This window comes from Poeciliopsis prolifica, unplaced genomic scaffold (assembly GCF_027474105.1).
Source record: "Poeciliopsis prolifica strain line A6 unplaced genomic scaffold, Auburn_PproV2 SCAFFOLD240, whole genome shotgun sequence".
In the NCBI taxonomy this organism is placed as follows: Eukaryota; Metazoa; Chordata; class Actinopteri; order Cyprinodontiformes; family Poeciliidae; genus Poeciliopsis; species Poeciliopsis prolifica.
In genome coordinates, this window is record NW_026562615.1 from 27,699 (window position 1) to 48,330 (window position 20,632).

The 20,632-nt window shown below is 38.1% G+C and overlaps 1 protein-coding gene across 1 annotated transcript in view; it reads left to right on the forward strand.

The window, feature by feature from the left end:
* LOC129357339 (neuron navigator 2-like) overlaps positions 1 to 20,632 on the forward strand; it is a gene marked incomplete at its 3' end in the record, with an annotated part of 99,947 nt that overhangs the window by 15,078 nt on the left and 64,237 nt on the right. Inside the window, 2 exon segments of the mRNA XM_055026639.1 lie at positions 10,951 to 11,068; positions 13,684 to 13,736. Coding sequence (XP_054882614.1) covers positions 10,951 to 11,068; positions 13,684 to 13,736 — 171 coding nt within the window.

A 20,632-nucleotide genomic window follows, 5' to 3' on the forward strand; every position in this document is an offset into this window, starting at 1 on the left:
TTTCACAGAATTCTGACTCTAATCTCAGAATTTTGACTTTAACTTAATAAAAAATGATTTTAATGTAAGAAATCAGATTATCTTCTCAGTTCTTTTTTTTCCTCTGAATTCTGAATTCAGCCAAATTTTTTCTCAAAATTTTTGAATTTTTCTTAGTATTTTGATTTTTCTTCCAATAATCTTGTCTTTAATTACAGAATCCTCCGTTTAATCAACTTTTTTTCTCACAAAGGCTCACAACACTTGTCTTTTTTGCAAAATGTTGTTTATTTTCTGCAGAATTCAAAATTTTTCTCAGAATTCTGATTTTTTTACAATCCTGACTTCAATCTCACAATTCAGTTTCTTCTTCTTTTTTTGCAGAATTTACAACTACATTTTCTGACATTCAAGTCAGAATTTCTGAGATTTAAGTCAAAATTCCCCTCTTTTTGTGGCCCTAAGTCTTTTCTGTATATTCCGATGTTGATGTATTATTATAGGGCTTGTCTCGTCAGGCTGTAACAATGCAGCAGCTTCGGTGTTGGATTACTAGAAGGCCGCGGATTAGCAAGGGGTTTAATATAAAGGGAAATGCTCTGTGGTTTTCCTTCACCTGACTCCATTTTTCACTTTGATGTCTGCTGGGAAAGTTACAATCGGGTCAATTACTCCTTCAGAGTTCTGCAGCACATGCGTCCACAAGTCTATTTTCCTTTGAACCATTTTCAAAACATCATTCTTTTACCTTGCTTTGTGCATTGTTGCACATACTGACTGTTCAGGGCAATATGGTGCTGCAGAGGTGGTAAATATTCAGCAGAGTCTGGGATTCAGAGATAAAATACAAAGCAGGTCAGCTGCAGAAAAGACATGTGGAGCAAAGAAATGGAAAATCAAACCTTTGTAAAGATTTCAGAGGTGATAGCATTAAAAGCAGTAGATTTATTAAAAGTCATTTTATTCAGTAAGCGCCCTGTTGAGGCTCTTTTTCCTGCTTCTCCTTTTCTTATCTGCTTCTCTTCTGGAGGAAGGGAAAGCAGTGGAGGTTCTTAGATGAGTTGATAAGAAAGCTAGCTTAATTACACAGCTAACCCCCACACACACCAGCTAACAACACACCTCTACGCCAGTGTGTGTGTGGGCGTGTGCATATGTGTGCAACAAAAAAATAAGTGGAGCTGACAACATAAGCATGAAAAACATCAGCACATTGAGAAGATTAAAATGACCCGCCGTCTGCGTTATGAAGTGCAGTCAATTTCGGTAATCTATTCCGTTCGATTGATTATTTGACCGTCATGGTTGTCATGTCAACAAATGACCTGCTTTCCATAAATCAAAATTATTGTGCCACTTGCAGAGGGAAGGCATTTGATCCATTTTGAAGCTTATTTTATTGCATTTTTCATCATAAAAAACTGTTATTTTTAACAATATGTGTCAAACTTGTTTGCATTTTGTAATTGTTTGAAATGTTAAAACCTTGAGCTTATCTCAGGTCTTCACCCACCTGGCGTACGCCTTAGCCTCGGGGAAAAATGGTAACTAATGCGGTTTTATTTTAACATGGACTTTGATCCACTAACCAAGCCTGAAATAACATTTTTACAGATTAATACAGGACTTTGAAAAAGCTCCTTCTGGTACTTTTTATGAAAATAAATCATGAGATTTAAATGTGATGTTGAAAAATAACCTTAGTTTTTACTCAGTTATTAGAACAACATTATTTTATATTACCTGGTGATAAATAAGTTTCTCGTGTGCTTTGATACACACGAGAAATGTATATCTACTACATATGAGAATTAAATCATAAATCCTCAATTTTTCAGGCCAAATTTGACATATAAACAAACAACAAAAGCCCAGATAAATGAAATGATAAATTTGATTACTTAATGATCAGAAAAATAACTTTTAAACCAGTTTTTCTCTTATTTTAGATACCAATAAGCTGATTTAACTATAAAAGTCTCTAAACCGGCTAACAAGGCGATGTTATCCTGCATAATTGTTAAAACTATTATTAGAAATAACATTGCAATACAAAAACAAAATCTTACCAAGTAATTTGTCTACTTTCTAGTGAAAAATCTTAGAACACTTAAAATAAGACAAAACGAAGTTATAAGTAACTTTTTAGCACAAGATAGGAGCTTGTTTTAAGTAAATAATTCTTGAGTATTGATGAAAAAGTTTTTAGTTTCATGAGCCGATTATTCACTTATAAGTTTGGAAACATGCCTTATTATGCGTGAATTCATTTGCCAGTGGAACTAGAGATTTTTTATCAATATTAAGAAATTATTGATTTAAAAAAAACTCCTATATCTTGCTTAAAAGCTGGTGAGTTAGTTTAGTCTTATTTCAAGTGCACTAAGATATTCGCACCAGAAAGTAGACTAAAACCTAGACCAGAACGTCTTGGTCAGGTTGCATGTCATTGCAGAGTAATGCAGTTTCAGGGATATGAATTTTCCCATCAGATGTCAGGAACTCATATTCCCTCCCATCCCTCTGGCTTACTAGCATAAGACTTTGTTTCCCATGCTCCACCAGCCGGGTAAAGGCCAATTTGTTTGGTTGCCTTGTGCCTCGCAAGGCTTCTCTAAACCACATGTTTTATGCGCCAAACGAAGTACAAGCAGGGACATGAGGGCTTATTTAGAGCTGGCCTGCTTCGGCTCCCTGCGGGCTGAAGCCACTTTAGAGGCCTGTGTGTTGCGCCGGTTGGCAGGGAGGGTTAGCGCCACGGACCAGCCGACTTCAGTTGATGCTGCTGGTTGATCGGCTCTAGATGCTGCTGAAAACTGTTGATAAAACTCTAATAATCCATATGACAAAAGATTGTTTGGATCCTGTATATTCTACTATATTTAAAATCCCATTCATTCACGTTTTCTATGCTGGGCTAGCATAGAAAGCGAGACAGAGGTTTTTAGGCAGACCAGAGTTGGTTTATGCATTCACATCTCCACAAACAAACTGGATTTTCCAGACAAACCAACAAAATCTTGATTAAAACAAACTGAACAGTTGCTGACATGAATGGACCCTAAACGAGGTAGAGGTGGTGATAAGCTTAACAGAAAAAGGGCCCCAAATCAAATTCTGCTTAAACGCTCTGTAAATCTCTGTGCCGGCCCTGGCTAACACAAAGTGGTTTTTAAAGGAGAATCAGTTTTCTGCCTTTCCATGTTGGTTTCTTGTTCCTTTTTAATGCATTGCTGCAGGGCTCTAATGGTGAGCCATTTATTCAAACCCAATGTCAATGTGACCATTTGCATGTATTGAAATAAAATTACAGATATGTACATTAGTAAATATACATAGAAAAAGGGGGAAATTTGGTTCAAATCCAAAAGTATGAATGAAATTGCAGCAGATTGTCCTTTGGCGCGTCAGGAGACATCTGTTCATATCTACCTCTGCTTACGAAGAGCTGCAGCCTCTCACTGTATGTCTTTTTTAGATTATTGTGTTAGTGACTCAATCAGTCCATCCATCATTCTCCCAGCAGCCATCTGCTGGACGGCCCAGCTTGGGTCAGAGGGGATGTGCCGCCACATGTCACCCTCAGCGCACGGCAGCGTGGAGACATGCTGACTCCTTATTGATGAAAGTGAGCAGATGGAGGGGGTCAATTACCAAATATGCTCTGTGATATTTCTAAAGAGCCTTCAGGTTGTGAAATGTTCATCCTTCATCTTCTGAAGACAAAAAGAAAAAACAAATGTTGCCAAAAGGCATCAAAGAAGTCAGGAAACATTGTATATATATTGTTTCTTCTGTCAAAACTGAACTCAACTAAATTATAATTTTTTTTTAATTTGTATTCTTGTTGTATGCTAACAAATCAATAATTTAAGCTAGCGTCAACTCACTGAATCACCATGTAGATGGCTAGCTTCAACTTACTAAATGTATGTAGCTAGCACAGTAGTTTGAATTTGCTGAATCTTTATATATAGCTAGCTAGCTTCAACTTACTAAATTTATCTAGCTAGCACAGTAGTTTGAATTTGCTGAATCTTTATATATAGCTAGCTAGCTTCAACTTACTAAATTTATGTAGCTAGCACAGTAGTTTGAATTTGCTGAATCTTTATATATAGCTAGCTAGCTTCAACTTACTAAATTTATGTAGCTAGCACAGTAGTTTGAATTTGCTGAATCCTTATATATAGTTAGCTAGCTTCAACTTGCTGAATTAATCTGTAGTTAGCAAGGTAACGCCAACACCCTGAAACTATCTCTCAATAGCTAGCTAGTAACAGATAGATTCTAGCTAACTTTTTTCTGATGCTAGCTGGAAAGCTAACTAACTTCAACAACCTGAAACACTTCAGTCTCCTCAATTAATCTGTCGATAGCTGACTAACTTCAACTCACTGAACAGAACTATAGATAACAAACTAGATAGCCTCGCATTGCTGAATTTAATATTACAATTCTGTTTTTTAATTAAGTTAAATCAGTATATTTTTTTAAGTGTCCCTAATAATTTAAACTGCATAAAAAAATCTATTACCCCGACATAAACGTCCCATTTCTGCATGCTTCATGTCTCTACCTTGAGAGGAACCAAGTCTGCGTCGGCCTACTTGACTCAGACTGAATGACACTCAGAGAGACGGAGGCGGGAGGGCAGGGCGCTGCAACAGTGTCAGGATGTCTGAAGGTTCGCTGAGCCGTCTGAAAAGGGGCGGGGGGCAGATAAAGAGAAGCCTTCCTGTAAAGAGGGGTAAATCATGTCATGTTCCAACTGGCAGCAGCCCATAAAGACCCTGCGACGGAGATAAGACAGTCAGCGGCAAGTGGCCCCGAACCGCTTCTGTTCGCTCAGACTGCTCTCATCTCCTCAGGAATGTCTCGCTGTTTGTTTGGGTCTGTCAGTAATCTTCATCTCGGTGACGACCTCGCATGGCGCTCTATTGCGGCCTCAAGGTGCCGCCCAGGAGCAACAGCCGCTTCTCATGTGAGAACTACAAAGTGGTAAGAAATGAGAGGAAAATGAAAACGGCAAACATCAAGTCATTCCTGATTCGCTTGTAGAATAACCAAACAGCCTGTCGGAAAACATGCCGGTAGCAATGATTTTAACAGACTTAAGTGCATAAAAGAGGAAAGGTCAGCTTGAAATAGACTTGTCATGAGTAGAACCAGATCTGCAGTAGCTGTTTGGATTTATTGCTTCACACAGCAGAAGATACTTTGTTAATCTGACACACAAAATCCTACCAAGTATTTTTGGCCCAATACATTCAATGAAACACCAAAAAACTTTTCCGCAAGGTATAGAACTTTGTTTTAAGTTTATTCCTCAGTCTTGATTTATGAAAAAGAACTGAAAAATGTAGATTATTTCACTTATAACATGACATTTTCCCATGATATGAGTGAAATAATCTACCAATGAGATTATTTTAATCGATATTAAGGAATTATTTACTTTCAACAAGCTCCTGTGTCTTTGCTGTACAGTTATTTGTAAATTAGTTTTGTCTTTTGCACTTGAAACAAAAATGCTTTGTAAGATTTTGTGTTTTCAGAGGGTAGCATGCTAAACAGCCACATGGCTAATGTTTTGTCGCTTTGGAACAAAAAGCATCAAAGAAGTCAGGTTATATTATTTCTTCCATCAGAACTGAACTGCATTAAATTGTAATTAATCATTGTTGTTATAATTTATATTTATATTGCTGTTGTGTGCTGTGCAGGGACAATAATCCAAAGAAACTAATTTTAACACAAACTTCACCTTCTCAGGATTTTTTATGACACCTTTTTGAAACAAATCCTGGTAAACACAGACTATGCAAGAGATTTTTGCACCCCACCTTGGGTATTTATACCTTATTAATGTTGATGTATTTTTATCCTGGTTCATTACTGAAAGGCATTTAAAGGACCATTTACTCTGTCCATTGAAGTTCAAGCTTGTAAACCACAAAGGAGTGACTAAATGTTTCCCATCATACCGTTAAATCAAACCACAACAACGCAAGCCTGTCCATCACAGTTCAGCTATTATGTTTATGTATTCTTATTATATTAAGGGTTCAGTTAGAAGCACAAATAACTTTCCAAAAATGAATATGATGCAAATTAAGCTAAAACTAACCAAAAAGAACAAAAACTACTTTCAGTTGCTGTCTTTTACCAGACATATTTCACAATAACTGAAGTAATGACACTGAATGTTATGTTTATGGAAGCAAAGCTTTGATTCAAACGTTCCAAAAATGCAAAAGTCTGCAGGTATCATTTATTCGATTGTTCTAACGCGGTGATAATGGATGGCATGTGAAGGAATCGTCTTTTTGCATTGGATGGCAATCGACCATGCATATGCACAGGGTCCATATTAGTTGAAAATAGTCTCAAACGGCAATATTGTTTCTCACGATAAATTCTTGGGCAATTTATCTTCAAAATTGCTACAAAAGAAGCAATAAATATTTATTTTTGTAATAGTACCACAAAATATCATAATAACAATTCCAAGCCCCTGGATTCATATTTTTGGCTCATCTGGAAAACTGGATGTCTCCTTCAGCTCAAGGGCAGCGTGGCGGCGTGAAGCCCGGCCTGAACAAGAAGAGTCTGCACAGCGGGGATGGCGTGCGTCCATCGCCGCCTTTTGTTGTCAGGCTGGTGACTCAGCGAGGCGAGGCGGCAGGCGTGTTGGATCCGCGGCACATTTTGTGTTTGTGTGAAAACACGTTGCATCAGGCTGGGGGAGTGACTCATCACAGCTTTGAAGAACTGATGGTTTTAAATGCGTATTATGAGACAGTGCACAGCTGCCATGCAGAACAGGCTTGTACACCAAAACTTAACATGTTTAGTGTTTTGAACGGGGGTGGGCAACATGGACTTTAAGATTTATCGCAATATTTTATGGTACTTTTGTTGTAGCAACAAAAGTGATACTAAAACTATTTACTGGTTCTTTTTTAGGTAAAAGTATCTATGGGAAGTTTTGCTGAATGATAAATCGGCCCAGAAATTATCACGATAAATGATAATATTGTCATTTTGAGATCATTTTCATATATAATAACAATTATGACATATTAATGCAAGCATAGCCACTTAAAGATAAAACGAACTTCAGTTTCTAAAGAACATAAATATTTTAAATATCCAAAAATAATTTTAAAAAGGGTTATAAAGTCTCTGTAACCAAAATTGCATTTCAGAAAATAATGACAGGAAAATCTCAGACAGGAAAAACAGCCAAAAGTGGCAGGTAGGTCTGGTGAAATTTTAGTTTTTTAAAAAAGTGCTAGCTAATTACCATTTATATCCATTCCTAAAATGCACCCCGGGGGGCCACACAAAGCTCTTCTAAGGGCCGAAAATGACCCCCAGGCTGCACTTTGGACACCTCTGCCGTAAGAGAAGCCAACTGTTAATAATGCTGGTGTATCATCACCAGAACAGGACGTTGATGGGCTGGACTCAGCACAACGAAGAGTTTTCATAATGAACGAATGAAGGATCTGGTGTCACATTGCTTCTCTCTGATGACGGAAATACCCCTGACCCCTGCACCAATTATCAGATCCTAAAAAAGACCTGTGTCCCCTTGAAGAGGGAGAGTTGGGATTTCTGGGAGTCACTGGGAATGGTGGGATTTTCCATGTGGAAACAGCATGCCTGTACAGCTGCTCATCCAGATTAAATGTTTCTACTGTTGAAATATGGAAAGATAGAAGCAGAAAATAGTCGGATTTCAATGTTCAATAATAGACCTGTCATTAAATACATTAGAATAGTGTTACAGATGGCTATGGAAGATGATTAGTGCTGAAAATAGAGAAAACAATACAGATTTTTTGTCCCAAAAAGACTTTTGGAAAAATGTGAAAAAATCTGTGAAGTACTTTTTTTTTAAATCAAAATTGAGGAATTGACAATTTAAATAAAACTCTCATATCTTTCTGAAAAGTTACTTATAAGTTAGTTTCATCACATTTCAAGTGCTCTAAGATATTTGCTCTAGAAATATACTTGGCAAGATTTTATGTTTTTGCAGTGCAGTGACGAAAGTCACACTGCAAAAGTGTAAAATCTTAATATTTTATCCAGTTTCTTAGTTTGTCTAATTTCAGATACACTAAACTAATAGTCACTTTTTAGCAAGATGAATTAGCTTTTTAAACTTATGACTTATAAAATGTCTTGGAATAAAATCTGCCTGTGGAACTAGTGTGTTTTTCATTAATTTAAAGAAATTATTAATTTAAAACTTACAAAAGAAGCTACTTGTAAGTTAGTTTTGTCTTATTTCAAGTGTACTGAGATATTCGCACCAGAAACTAGACTAGATTTTGTGTTTTTGCAGTGTAAATATAAACTCTCAGTGAGAATAAAAACAGTCTCTAGTGAGACAACGAGCTAAAAAAAATCGGATTAAACTTCATCCTTTCAATTTGCTCTCTCAAAATAGAGGAAGTGTGATCTTCAGGAGCTTTTGTGCGAGCGTGCAGGCTTTCTTTGATGCAGTTTCGGGGAAGCAAATTGAGGGTTTGGGCTGCAATGAAAGACCGAGGTGAAACGGGTAGCTGTCATTCAACGCACTGAAACCAACAAGGGTGGCTCAAATAACCTGAGAAAACAGATCCATTCAGACTTTCAGTGAGAAATAAAGAGAAAAGATGATTCAACAGCCACACTACTAAGATTTCTATTTATGTAAAATACAGTAAAGAAATTGACCTCCTGTAACAGCTAAATGTAAGTTTATCAAAATCTATAACAGTTTTAGCATCTACACTGCAAAAACTAAATCTACCAAGTACTTTAGTTTCTAGAGCAAATATCTTAGTTATACTAAGTAATGTTTCTTTACGATATACAAGATTTTAAAAGTCAATAATTCCTTAATGTTGATAAAAACATACTTGTTCCATTTCACTTAGAAAATGGAAAAATGTCTTGTTATAAATAAATGAAATAATCTCAGTGGAACTAGTACTTTTCCCTACATTTTAAGAACTTATTCACTCAAAACAAGCTCCTCTGTCTTGTTAAAAGTTACTTGTAAGTAAGTCAGTTTTATCTTTCTTAAAGTTTTCAGAGATAGTTGCACTAAAACTAGACAAAAGAATACTTGGTAAGGTTTTGAGTTTTTGCAGTGTCAAAGTGACCTTTAAATGTTGCTTTGAAGATTTTTGTATTTAATTTGAGGTTGCCTCTCTAATAAACCGTTTGCATGCTAGCATGAGTTAGCGTTTGAGCGCTAGTCTTTGAAGTTTGAACACCTGCTGTAAAGCGACATGACGAGCAGTGATTCATTCTTTTTTTGTAGTGTTTCAGCAGAAAAAGCCCCGAGTGTGTTTACAGTGCAAACACAAAAGAACCAGAGGTCACCGCCATGGCAAACCCGAAATGCTGCTTCGGTTTTTTTTAACCTCAACGCCAGGCGTCCCTTCCAGATTAACAGATGTTCTTCAATTTCACAGCCATAAAAACAAATCCAGTTCTTTTTCTTGTGAGTGGAGAAAGTTTGCACGTTTTAGGAGAGAAAACCAAACAAAGATTGTGTCTTGTTGAGGGGAGTAGCTGCTTCTGTTTTTATGTTGCTAGTTTGCTGCCCTGTAATTTGCAGTCATGTCTTCCCTCTTCTGAGATTTTCTCAAACGTAACCAGACACCGCCGCCGTATTTACAACTCGTCAATGTTCAGGTTGGTTTACAACGGTTACAACTTAAGGTTTTGATTTTTCAGAAACAAACTTGATCAAGTCCTTTCTCCTCCTGTGGAAACATGAGATTCAGGCTTTTTCTGTCTTTTACCAATTACACTTCGAACTTGCAGGACCTTTGATCTTCGGGAAAAATGGGAATTCTTTGGGCATTTTATGTTTGTGCATAAAAGCGTTATGTTCCCAAACTGTATATGCATTCAGCTCTAAAAGTTGGTTGATGTGTTTTAAAGCTGCATTTATTGATGAAAGGGTAAATGATCTGATTTTTCCAATCAGATCTCTGCAGAAGAGGATCAGGGCCACCAGAAAAAAAAATACTTTTTTTTCCTCAAAGTTATGACTGAGTTTTGAAATATTTTCTCAGAAATTTAATTTTTTTGTAAATAAAAAAAATTGCCCCCTAAAATTCAGATTCTTTTCTCTGAATTCTTACTTTATTTCAGAATTCTGCATATGATATAGGTAAAAATTGTCCAACTCTTATCTGTGATTGTTGCATCTCCACTGAATACTCCTCCAAAACGCTGGTCCTTTATAAGACATTTCCCAGTGAAAATCCATGCTTTTTTATTCCCATTACTGCCGTTTCTCCCAGCAGATATCAGCAAGTGGTGAATGATAAAAATAAGATGTCAAACAGGAAGATGAGCTGCCACTCATGTTGAATCCCTGCAGAGAGGATCTGAAGCGACGAGATCCATAAATTGTCCGTTTCTTAAGTATAACTACTTTATTAAGACTTGGATCACTTCTCAACCTTCCTGCCCTCTTTTATTCCCTGGGAAATAGAAACTTGATGGTCCTGTTGTGAGTTTAGGGGAGGACAGGCGTGAGTTTGGTAACTAATTATGAAGGAAGCCATTCAGATTATTCAGATGCTTGCTCTGCTCCCCCCTCCAGGCAGTGAAGGGTCTTTTCTGTCCCCAGAGAGTGATGTCAGCACGGCCCATTGAAAACAGCCGCCGTGTGCTCAGAGATGAATGCCCCGGCTGAGCACAATGGCCCCAATTTGAATACCACGCGGATACACTCCGGATCGGAGCTGCAACAAAAGAACCAGGGGCTGCTCCGGTCCCGTTTAGCCATGCTGTTACTCCTGGAGCCGTGAATTTGCAACAACCGTTTATGCCTTTTGTTGGTGTTCAAGTGTCTTTGCAGAGTTTTGAGACACTCTGAATTTCTGGGACCGGATTTTGTTTTTTGGTGGGTCTAGAAGCTGACGGGTGTTTTTGTGCTTCTGGATGCAGATCTACACGGACTGGGCCAACCACTACCTTGCCAAGTCAGGACACAAGCGGCTCATCAAGGACCTGCAGACGGACGTTACGGATGGAGTGCTGCTGGCCGAGATCATACAGGTCGTCGGTAAGTTCGCTGATTTAATTACAAAGTTGGCTAATTAAAACCAACTCTGTTCACGTGGCGACTGGATGGAGAAAAATGTAGGATACATTACTGGTTTTAGAAGAAGTAACTTTTATTTAGTTTCACTTCTTAAAGCCATCACAGATGGATAGAAAAAAGAGGAGCAGTTTTCTGCTGAAAAACTCAAAAATAGGAGAGAAAAAACGAATCTTTTTCTGAAAAAAACATCATTTGTCATTTTTTTTTTTTTTTACTTTTGAAAAAATAAAACTTTTCTTAGCTCCAAAAGTTGAAAGAAAAATCTCAACTCAGATTCCATGATATAAAAGCTTTTTCAGTTAGTATTTCCTCAATATTGATGAAAGTGTTTGTTCCTCTGACAGATTATTTCACTTACAAGGAAAAATGTCTTTTTATAAGAGAAATAATCTGCCAATAATCTTCTGGATAATAACACTTTTATCAATATTAAGGTGTTATTGTCTTAAAACAAGCTCCTGTGTCTTTCTCAATAGTTGTAAGCTGATTTTAAGTTGGTAATATTTTGTGTTTCTGCAACCTGAGGGATCTTTCTGTGATGTGCTCCGTCTATAACTGTTTCCCACTTAAGTTAATAATTCAGCCTCTAGTAATGCAGGATGTCTCCAAAGTTAGTAATCCATATAAGTTGCCATAGTAGCCGCCTGAAGTAGGCTGTGAAAGTTGTTTGTTTCTGCGCCTTCTTGAACTTTGCCCCCGTCAGAGTCGTCATCATCATCGTTGTCATCTCGTCCGGCCGCCCTTGTGCTGTCATTGCGTCTGCTGGCAGACTGGAGGCTGAAACGGGCCGACGCCAGCCGACCGAACGCTGACTCGGCATGTCAGTGACTGTTTCGTCTCCCGGCTCTTCCCCCATGACCTCTGACCCAGATTTTAAACTTCCCCTTCATCTGAAGACGGCCTCTGTTCTCATAATGTAGCTGTTGAATCGCTTTTATTTCCGGTGAATCTGTCGCTGTGCTGCTCTACACTGTAAAACACTAAATCTTGCCAAGTAATTTTGGTCTATTTTCTAACAACAGTGTGTTAGTAGACTCGAATTAAAACAAAACTAACATTTCAGCAAGACATAGGAGCTTATTTTATGTAAATAATTCCTTAATATTGATGAAAACGTTGTGGTTTAATTGGCAGATTATTTCACTTTTAACTTGAAAAAATTTCTTATAAGTCAAATAATCTGTTAGTGCAGCTAGTATTTTTCATTAATATTAAGACGTTATTTACTTGACATAAACTCCTGTTCCTAGCTAAAAAGTTGCCTGTCAGGTAAGACGATTAGGCCCACTGAAAAAAAATCTGACATTTATTTCTCAGAATTTTGAGGAAAAAAATCTGAATTTTTTATTTTTTATTTGATAGTTGCACAAGAAACTGGATTATAAACTGTCTTTGGCTGTGAAGGGACAAAAACACAAAAGTATATCAGAAAAACTGCTAAATAAATAGAGAAGATAACCATTAGTTAGTTAATATTTCACGGTTTTGTCATTACGTTTGGGTTCCTACTGCTTCTAAAATCAACCAAAGCACTTAAAAAACATACCCGGCGGTTTTTCTCAAGACGTTTCTGTCTTTTGGTGTCTGAAAAATGAGCCGCTTCAAAAACCTTTACCTAGCAACCCAGCGGAACCCAGCCGTCGCCTAGCAGCACAAACTGAGTTCCAGAATGTTTGGTCAGCTGGTTTTCCTCTTGATGCGCTGTACAATGGCTGCTGGAAAAGACTCACGATCCGAACGGCTCGGTGTGTTCTCCACTTCTGCTTTTCCAACAAACAGTTGCATGATTGCAGATCTGTTTGCAGCCATTTTTTATGTGTGAGTGTAAATGTTGAGCAAAGGGGGCAGCAGATTATTTGATCCCACTGACCATATCTGGTCAAGGGAACCAATATATTTGGTTTCATTTGGTTGATCAAATACATCGGTAGAATACTGGCCGATATGTTTAATGGATTTAAAGTGACGGAGGCCCTGAAACAGCCTAAAATCTCATTATCTCCGAATGATTTTGTACAAAAAAACTGTGATGAACTCTATAGACCGTAGGACTGATCCTAATAATAAGGGGTTAGCTTGAAGGACAAATGAAGGTTAGTTGGTTGTGTCTGGTGGTTCTGTGATGGAGCGGCTCTTTTGGCCCCGCTGCGTCTCAGAAGCAGAAATCTGTCCTGCTGGCACAGTTGTCAGCTGTGATCTGACGGCCGTGTCTCAGCTGCTGTGGGCTGGGCCTTTAATGGCTGGGAGTGATCCTTAACACCCCCGACACACACACACACACACACACACACACACACACACACACACACACACACACACACACACACACACACACACACACACACGTTAAAAAAAGCAACACAACGCTGCTGGTCGGGGCCTCAGATGCATTGCTCCCATTTGTTGGGGCCGGATAATGTTTCATGTTCCTCATTCAGGCATCGACCATCCAGCACTCAAACATACTGAAGTCTCCATCCTTTGGATTAAAACAGGATTATTTTACTGAATAAACTCAGATGAGTTTCTAATCTCCCCTCATTTTCTCTTTTTCCTTTTTTTTGTCTTTTCTTTAGCCAATGAGAAGATTGATGATATCAATGGGTGTCCCAAAAGCCGTTCTCAGATGGTAAGTGACCTCTAAACTTTTTCACTGCAAAAACACAAACTCTTACAAAGTATTTATGGTCCACATTTTAGTGCAAATATCTCAGTGCACTTGAATGAAGACAAAACTCTTACAAGTAACTTTTTAGGAACATATTGACTCTTTTGTAGCGTGAACTCAAGATCCCATCAACATCTCCACGCTGGAGGGCAAAACCTGCTTGCTGACTAAGACGACCATTATTGGCTTTAGCTATTTAGTTGTGAATATAACACATTAAATCTTAAATGTACACTTCAGATAAAACAGGACAAAGAACACTACGCTTTGCTACTAATTGTCAAAACTACAACAACTAGATAACAAGGACAGGAAAAGTTTGAGTTAAGAAAGAAAATAGTGAAGGAGAGGGAAGTAGTTGTAGTTGTGATATGCTAGCTTGACTATGACAACTTTAACGTGTAGGTGTGCTGTGGGATTCTGTGTGTTTCGGTTCAGTTGAAAAATACAAAATGTAACCAGAACACCAATTCTGACAGGTCATCCGAAGAGCAGTTGTTAAATGAGCTAATCTACCTCCGCGCTGGTTGATTAGCGAATAGCAGTGGTAGCTAATCTGCCACAGAAATCACTTATCAATAATCGCAAAATAAACATCAAGCCTGAAAACATGAAACTGTAACGGACTTCTGATACATTTGGTGGCGTTGTCTGCATGTAGCGCAGCCGACACAGACGGTAGTCATCCAGATGTAAGCAATAACATGCAGAGGGTCCAAATACTAGTTCCAGTGCTGATTATTTCAGTTATAACAGGAAAAATGTGAAATAATCTGCCAACTGGACCAGTATTTTCTCATCAATATTAAGGAATTTTTCACTTAAAACAAACTCAATTATCTTCCTTTAAAGTTACTTTTAAGTTATTTTTGTTTTCTTTCAAGTGGACCAACATATTTGCACTAAAACGAGATCAGAAAAAACTTGTTTTTTGCAGTGTAGCAGTGTGTGTGCGTGCATCTGTGTGTAGTAACTCTCCCCTATGGAAGCTGCGGTACAGAAATCCCTGTGAGTGATTGTAGATGGGAACCGAAAGTCCATTTATATTTACTTTTATGGTCTAGTGGGCTACCGTCTGCGAAACATCTGGCCCAGACTTCGGGCTGTTGGCTCCCAGTTAAAAGCACCGCAGGTTTGGGTTTCAGAGCCACTTATGCCTCATCTTGTTCCACCAGTGAGGAGCAGCGGATTTTCTCAACGTTTAAACGCTGTTTTCTGTTGTTGTTGGGAAACGGGCGGCGCATCCCGAGGCCGGCCGGCCCGCCCTCCGCTGTGTGTGATGGGCTATAAATTGGGCCGGTGTGCCAGCTGAGCGGGGATATTTCTGGCCACCAGCCAGATTATTGAAGCCTTTCTAAGCACCAGAGAGACGCGGGGAGAGACGAGCACACCCAGATTTAACATCTGAGACAGAGGTGGAACCACAGCTGATCCCAAACCCAGAGGGCATCTAAACTGCCCTCCTGGAACAGATCTTGGTCTGTTTTCATGTGTTTAAATATTTTTTTGTTTCATTGCATATTTACACACGAGTAAATAAATAACATAACAGTATAAGAATGAAATTTTATGAGAATGCAGTCAAAATAAGATGACGATCTTATTACGAGAATAAGATTGTATGAGATTGATGTTAAAAGATTAAAGTTATAATAATAAGAGGAAAAGTCAGAATATTTAGACAATAAAGTCAATATGTAGAAAATACAGTTAGAATATTTAATGAATAAAGTCATAAAAAATGTAGAGATTAAATTATCATATTCAGAAAATAAAGTTAGAATAAACTTATGATATTTAGAGACATGAAGCCATATGAGAATAAGTAGAAATAATAGAAAGATAGAAATAAAGTTGAACGAGAATAAGCTTTCACCACATGCTTTGTTTTTTTTAATCTGAATTAAAGTTATTCTTTGTTTCTTGGGTTCCTTTTGCCCTTAGCTTGACAAAAATAGCTCCACTTTACAGAAGACCATCAAATGAGGCTTTAAAAACACATTTCATCTTGGTTATTCTTAGACGGTGCGTTTAATTTATGGTGGCTAGCTTTGAATGAGCCTTTATATGCTGAGCTTCAGTGGGTATTATTGGATCTCTGGGTGTAATCTCAGCAACTTCGTCAGCTTTGAAGGAAACGCGGCGCCGTGAAGGGCAGGTGCAACCGCAGTCATTATGCTAAAATCTGCTTTGTGTTTGTAGCGCCGTCAAAACAAACACGCGCAGGTTTGGGGAGTTTGTTTGACAGCTGGCTTGGAGAAACTCCACTTTAAACTCCCAAAGCTTCCAGTGGATGTTGCCAATTACCAGCGCTTAGCTTAACCCGGGCCTCTAAATGTCAAAAAGAAACACATCAACTGCAAAAGCATCAAATGTTTCTGCAGTGTGAGGTTGAACACCTTGCTCAGGCATAAGGGTGCCCACATATGCACTTGGCACCAGGACACCTGAAGCCGCAGTTCGATGGTGGACTTTGTCATCGTCTCATCGTCTCTTCGTCTCTTCGGCCGTATGTCTTGGACAGAAAGGTGCGGAGTTCTCCGGCTGTAGGGGAGGAAGCCGGTCAGACCTGGCAGGCCCAAACGGGTTGTGAGGGTCTGCTGGGAACGTCTGGCGGATTCCCCTGTGAGACGGAAATAATATATTTGCATTAGAAAACGGAGCTAAAATACTTGGTTAGATTTAGTGTTTTTGTAGTTTTCAGAAGGAGTTTCTGTTTTTACAGCTGACTCGTCCTTGTTAAACGGACCCCCATGAACCGGTCAGTGCTGAACCACCCAGTTTTAGTTTTAGTTTGTTGGTTTAGTCCAGATTAATGGTGTGGATTTCACACTGAGCTGTGAAAACCACACAGGATGCCAGTAAAACACGAGTTTGGTTTTTAAAGTGGTCCAGATGAAAAGCAGGAAGAGTTTAGCTTGTTTTCTGATTGCTCATTGCATGATTGTTGGCCTGTAGTTTTTTTTTCCTGCTGCCGTCAGAACTGTCAGAGTTGAAATGGGAGACTGACAGCTATACCTGGGTGGAAACCAGCAGGGCCGGGTATTTAATGGCTTTTCCTGCTTGTGTGTACTTGTTTAAAATCTCAACTGACATTAAGGTTTTCCTGTACAGAGATGTATCCTTCCAGGTTTCACTCTGAAAGTCAGTTTGAGTTTAAATCGACACTCAGCGACATTTTAATTGCTTTTCCTTTTTCATGACGGGTGAGTGTCGTTTTCTAGACTTTTAAGCTTTGATTTAAAACATGTTAGCTGCTTGACACATACTTTAGAAACAGTCGTTTGATATTTTATTCTGTCTGTGAGAAAATTGTAAGGAGTTTTTTTTCCAGAAATGTTCAAAAAATAAAAATTTAAATTGTGTGACAATTTGTTTCCACAGTTTGGCATTGATTTATAAAGAGACAGTTGGTATTTAAATCACCTTCAGGCACAGAAACTTACAACCGTTTTGGTTTCTTTAGATCCGACACAATGCTGCATGTTCGCAGTTTAAAGCTGGAGAAAAAGTTTCCTGAGCAAATAACTTATTGCACTTAAAACAAGATAAAGGCTGCATTCACACTGCAGCTTGAAGTGACCCAATTTCAATTTTTGACAAATGAGATATTTTTGCCGGGCCGTTCACCTGTATGTGTTCTGCAGTGTGAACGGCAAATGATTTGAAAGTGCAGAGTCATTCTCTGTGTACTGCCAACCGCCAATAAAAAGAAAAAGTGCTCCATGTTTAAACATGGATGCTAATGGTGGAGCATAGCTTACGCATTTGAAGTTGTTGTCCAACCGGAGCAGCATATTAACAACTTAATCCTCTTTGTAGCCCTTCCTGGTTGTTGTTATTCTTCTCGCTGGCGTGTATCAGGGCGCAGGATGGTGAGATTTTGTTGACGTTCAGTTCGGATGAATGCGACCTGGACGTTTGGTCGCATTTGAATCGGATGCGTATTGGATATCCAAGCGGCCTTCGAAAAGAATCTGACCTGTGTTGTTCAGACTGTCACGAAAAGATCGGATACGGGTCGGATCATGTAAAAAAAAACAAACAAACAAAAAAAAAAACAGAATTGGGTCACTTCAGGCTGCAGTGTGAATGCAGCCAAAAGCTAACTGAAAAATAACTTTTGTTTTTCGCAGTATGGGTAAAATGTACCAGTCTGAATTTTCATACTTTCACTTTGACTTTATTTTCTCCTTCAGAATTATAAAATAGGAGGATATTAGAGTCAAGAAGTTAATTTTATTTTTCTTTGCCTTCCTGGATTGAGCCCTCGAAAATTACCTGGATCAATTCGAGATCAAAGTTGCAACATCTGTTACGTTTTCAGCTGCTGCTCTGCATCAAATAATCCAAACACTTTTAAAAACCTGTTCCCATCCTCACCTGAGGGGGCGCTGCAGCATGAACCACTGAAGGAAACAACGCGACTTACTTCTTCGCAAAATGTAAACAGAAATGGAGTAGCATCAGATGTAACGGTTGTAGGATTTCTCTTTGTTTTTGGTAAAAGACAATGAGTCACTTCTCCTGCTTGCGCTAGGCTAACTCATTTGTTTTGGCTGTATTTACCCAGAATGCCCTGCACTATTGACCTTTGTGACAGTACTTCTTTTATTGCTTAAAATAAGCTTCTGTATTTTGCTGAAAAGTTAAAGTTACTTCTAAATTATTTCAAATTTATTAGGATCCTCACACTGAAATTAGATTGAAAATACTTGGTGAGGTTTTATTTTTGCAGTGTAAAAATTTCAATCAACAGTTGATTTATTTGTGCATTTCTTGTTATGTCTGTTGCTGTTAGAGGTTTTTTTTTTTTGGATTTGGAGAATGCAAATGATATAACCACATAAATATTTAATATGAATTCACAAAACTGTTAGTGTCAACAAAAACAATTGCCAAAGATAGTTTGAAATCTAACAATTTACAGTGTAAAAAAAAGAGTGTTTCAGTGGAGAGTGTGTGGGAAAATCCCATGTTTAGTCACCAAGTCAGAGCTGAGATGATCACATGTTGAACTGATAAGAAAAGAGCAACTTTAGTTTCTGTTGCAAAGCAACAAAAAAGAGAAAAAGTGAATCATTTGCTGTGTTTTTTTTTTTTTATCTCTGGGAAAATAAAATGGCGCAAATGCAGCAGAGGGTGAAATAACAAGCTGAACGGAGAAAACTTCCCATGTTTGACCCTGGGGTTTGGTTTTCTCATGCAGTGAGAAGAGCATTGCCACTGGCTGCAGATGCACTCAGTGTTCCTGTTTTGTAGCAGAAAGTCATCTGCAGCTGATCAGCAGCGCAGACAGTTTCCCTCCAGGAATCTGGGAAAAGCGTGGCCTTTAAAAATACAGACATTAGTTCAGGCATGTTCTAAAAACTAAATAGGAACTGTTCATTGAAAATAAAACGATAGAATAACAGGCAATGATAAATGACAGGTAGAGAAACCATACTAGCTCTTATTTATCTAGTATGAATCTATCTGTGGCTTCCATTATTGTCTCATTTTGCAAACTAAGAGTTTAAAAACAAAATCTCATCCAGTAGATAAGATTTTGTACGACTGTAAATATCTTAGTTCACTTGAAATAAGACAAAACTGGTGACTTTTCAGGAAGATATAAGGGCTTGTTTTAGTTAATAATCACTTAAACTTGATTATAAAGTTCTAGATCCACTGGCAGATTATTTCACTTTTAACAAGGAAAAAATATCTGGTTATAAGTAAGTAAAGTAATCTACCAGTAGAACTGACACTTTGTCAGCATATTTAATAAACTGTTGATATAAAACAAGCTCATAAATCTTCCTGAGCTCAGTTAGTTTTGTCTTATTCACTTCTAAAAATTAAACCAAAAATACTTAAGAGGAATACTTTTTACAATGTACAGTTTACAGACCAACATCTGGCTTCAGTGCAGTTCTGTATTATTTAGCATTAGCAACAATTCTTTGCTCCATGTCTCCATATTATTGGAAAAGTTTTTGTTGTCAGATTGTAGTGCAGATCTCATGCTAATGTAGTTGAGCTGGGAAAATGATAAGCAACCATTAATATGTCAAATGAGTGATAAATCACAGTGATTGCTAAGCTATATTGAGAAACAGGAAACTACGTAGCTTTAGCTTAGCTTAAAAACAATGAAATATAATGCAAAACACCAAAAGTTGTCAAATTTTAAGTCACCAATGGTAACTAAGCCATCAAAATCCTGCTCTTGCAAAAAAAGTACTCCTGACCTCTCTTCCTCTTTCTCTCTCTCACACACACACCCATAAACACACACACGCACACACTCATACACACAATAGCAGTCCTGTGATGGTTGGAAGTGTTTGTTCAGTTGTTGGCCGGCCGGCCCAGTGCGGCTGTCAGGAACCGGAGCAGGCGGTGACCGACGGCAGAGCCATGGCGAGAAGTCGGCCTCAGACACGCGTCTGACGCTGGAAACTTCTGACTCGTTTAGAGGTATTTTCAGATAAGGAGGCTTTATTCTGGATTTTCTAGATTTAACAGTCACAGTTTGCAGCATTTTCAGCACAGAGTGTTTTCTCATAGGCTGAAGAATAATTGTGATAGGTTTTTTTCTATAAGGATTTTTATTGTGGTTTTGGGAAGGTTTTTTTCATAAGCTTGTAGTCTCAAAGAGTATTGATGAGACTAACTAGTGTTTTAGTTAAAGTCTTTGGCATTTTAAGACAGTTTCATTATGACTGGTTTTAACTTCTCATGTAACTACTGAAAATCAGGAACAAACAGCTGTGGAAAAAATATAAATTTCAGAATTCTGACTATTTTTCTCAGAATTGTTGTGTTTTTCTCCAAATTTTGATTTACTCTGAGAATGTGGACATTTTTCTTAG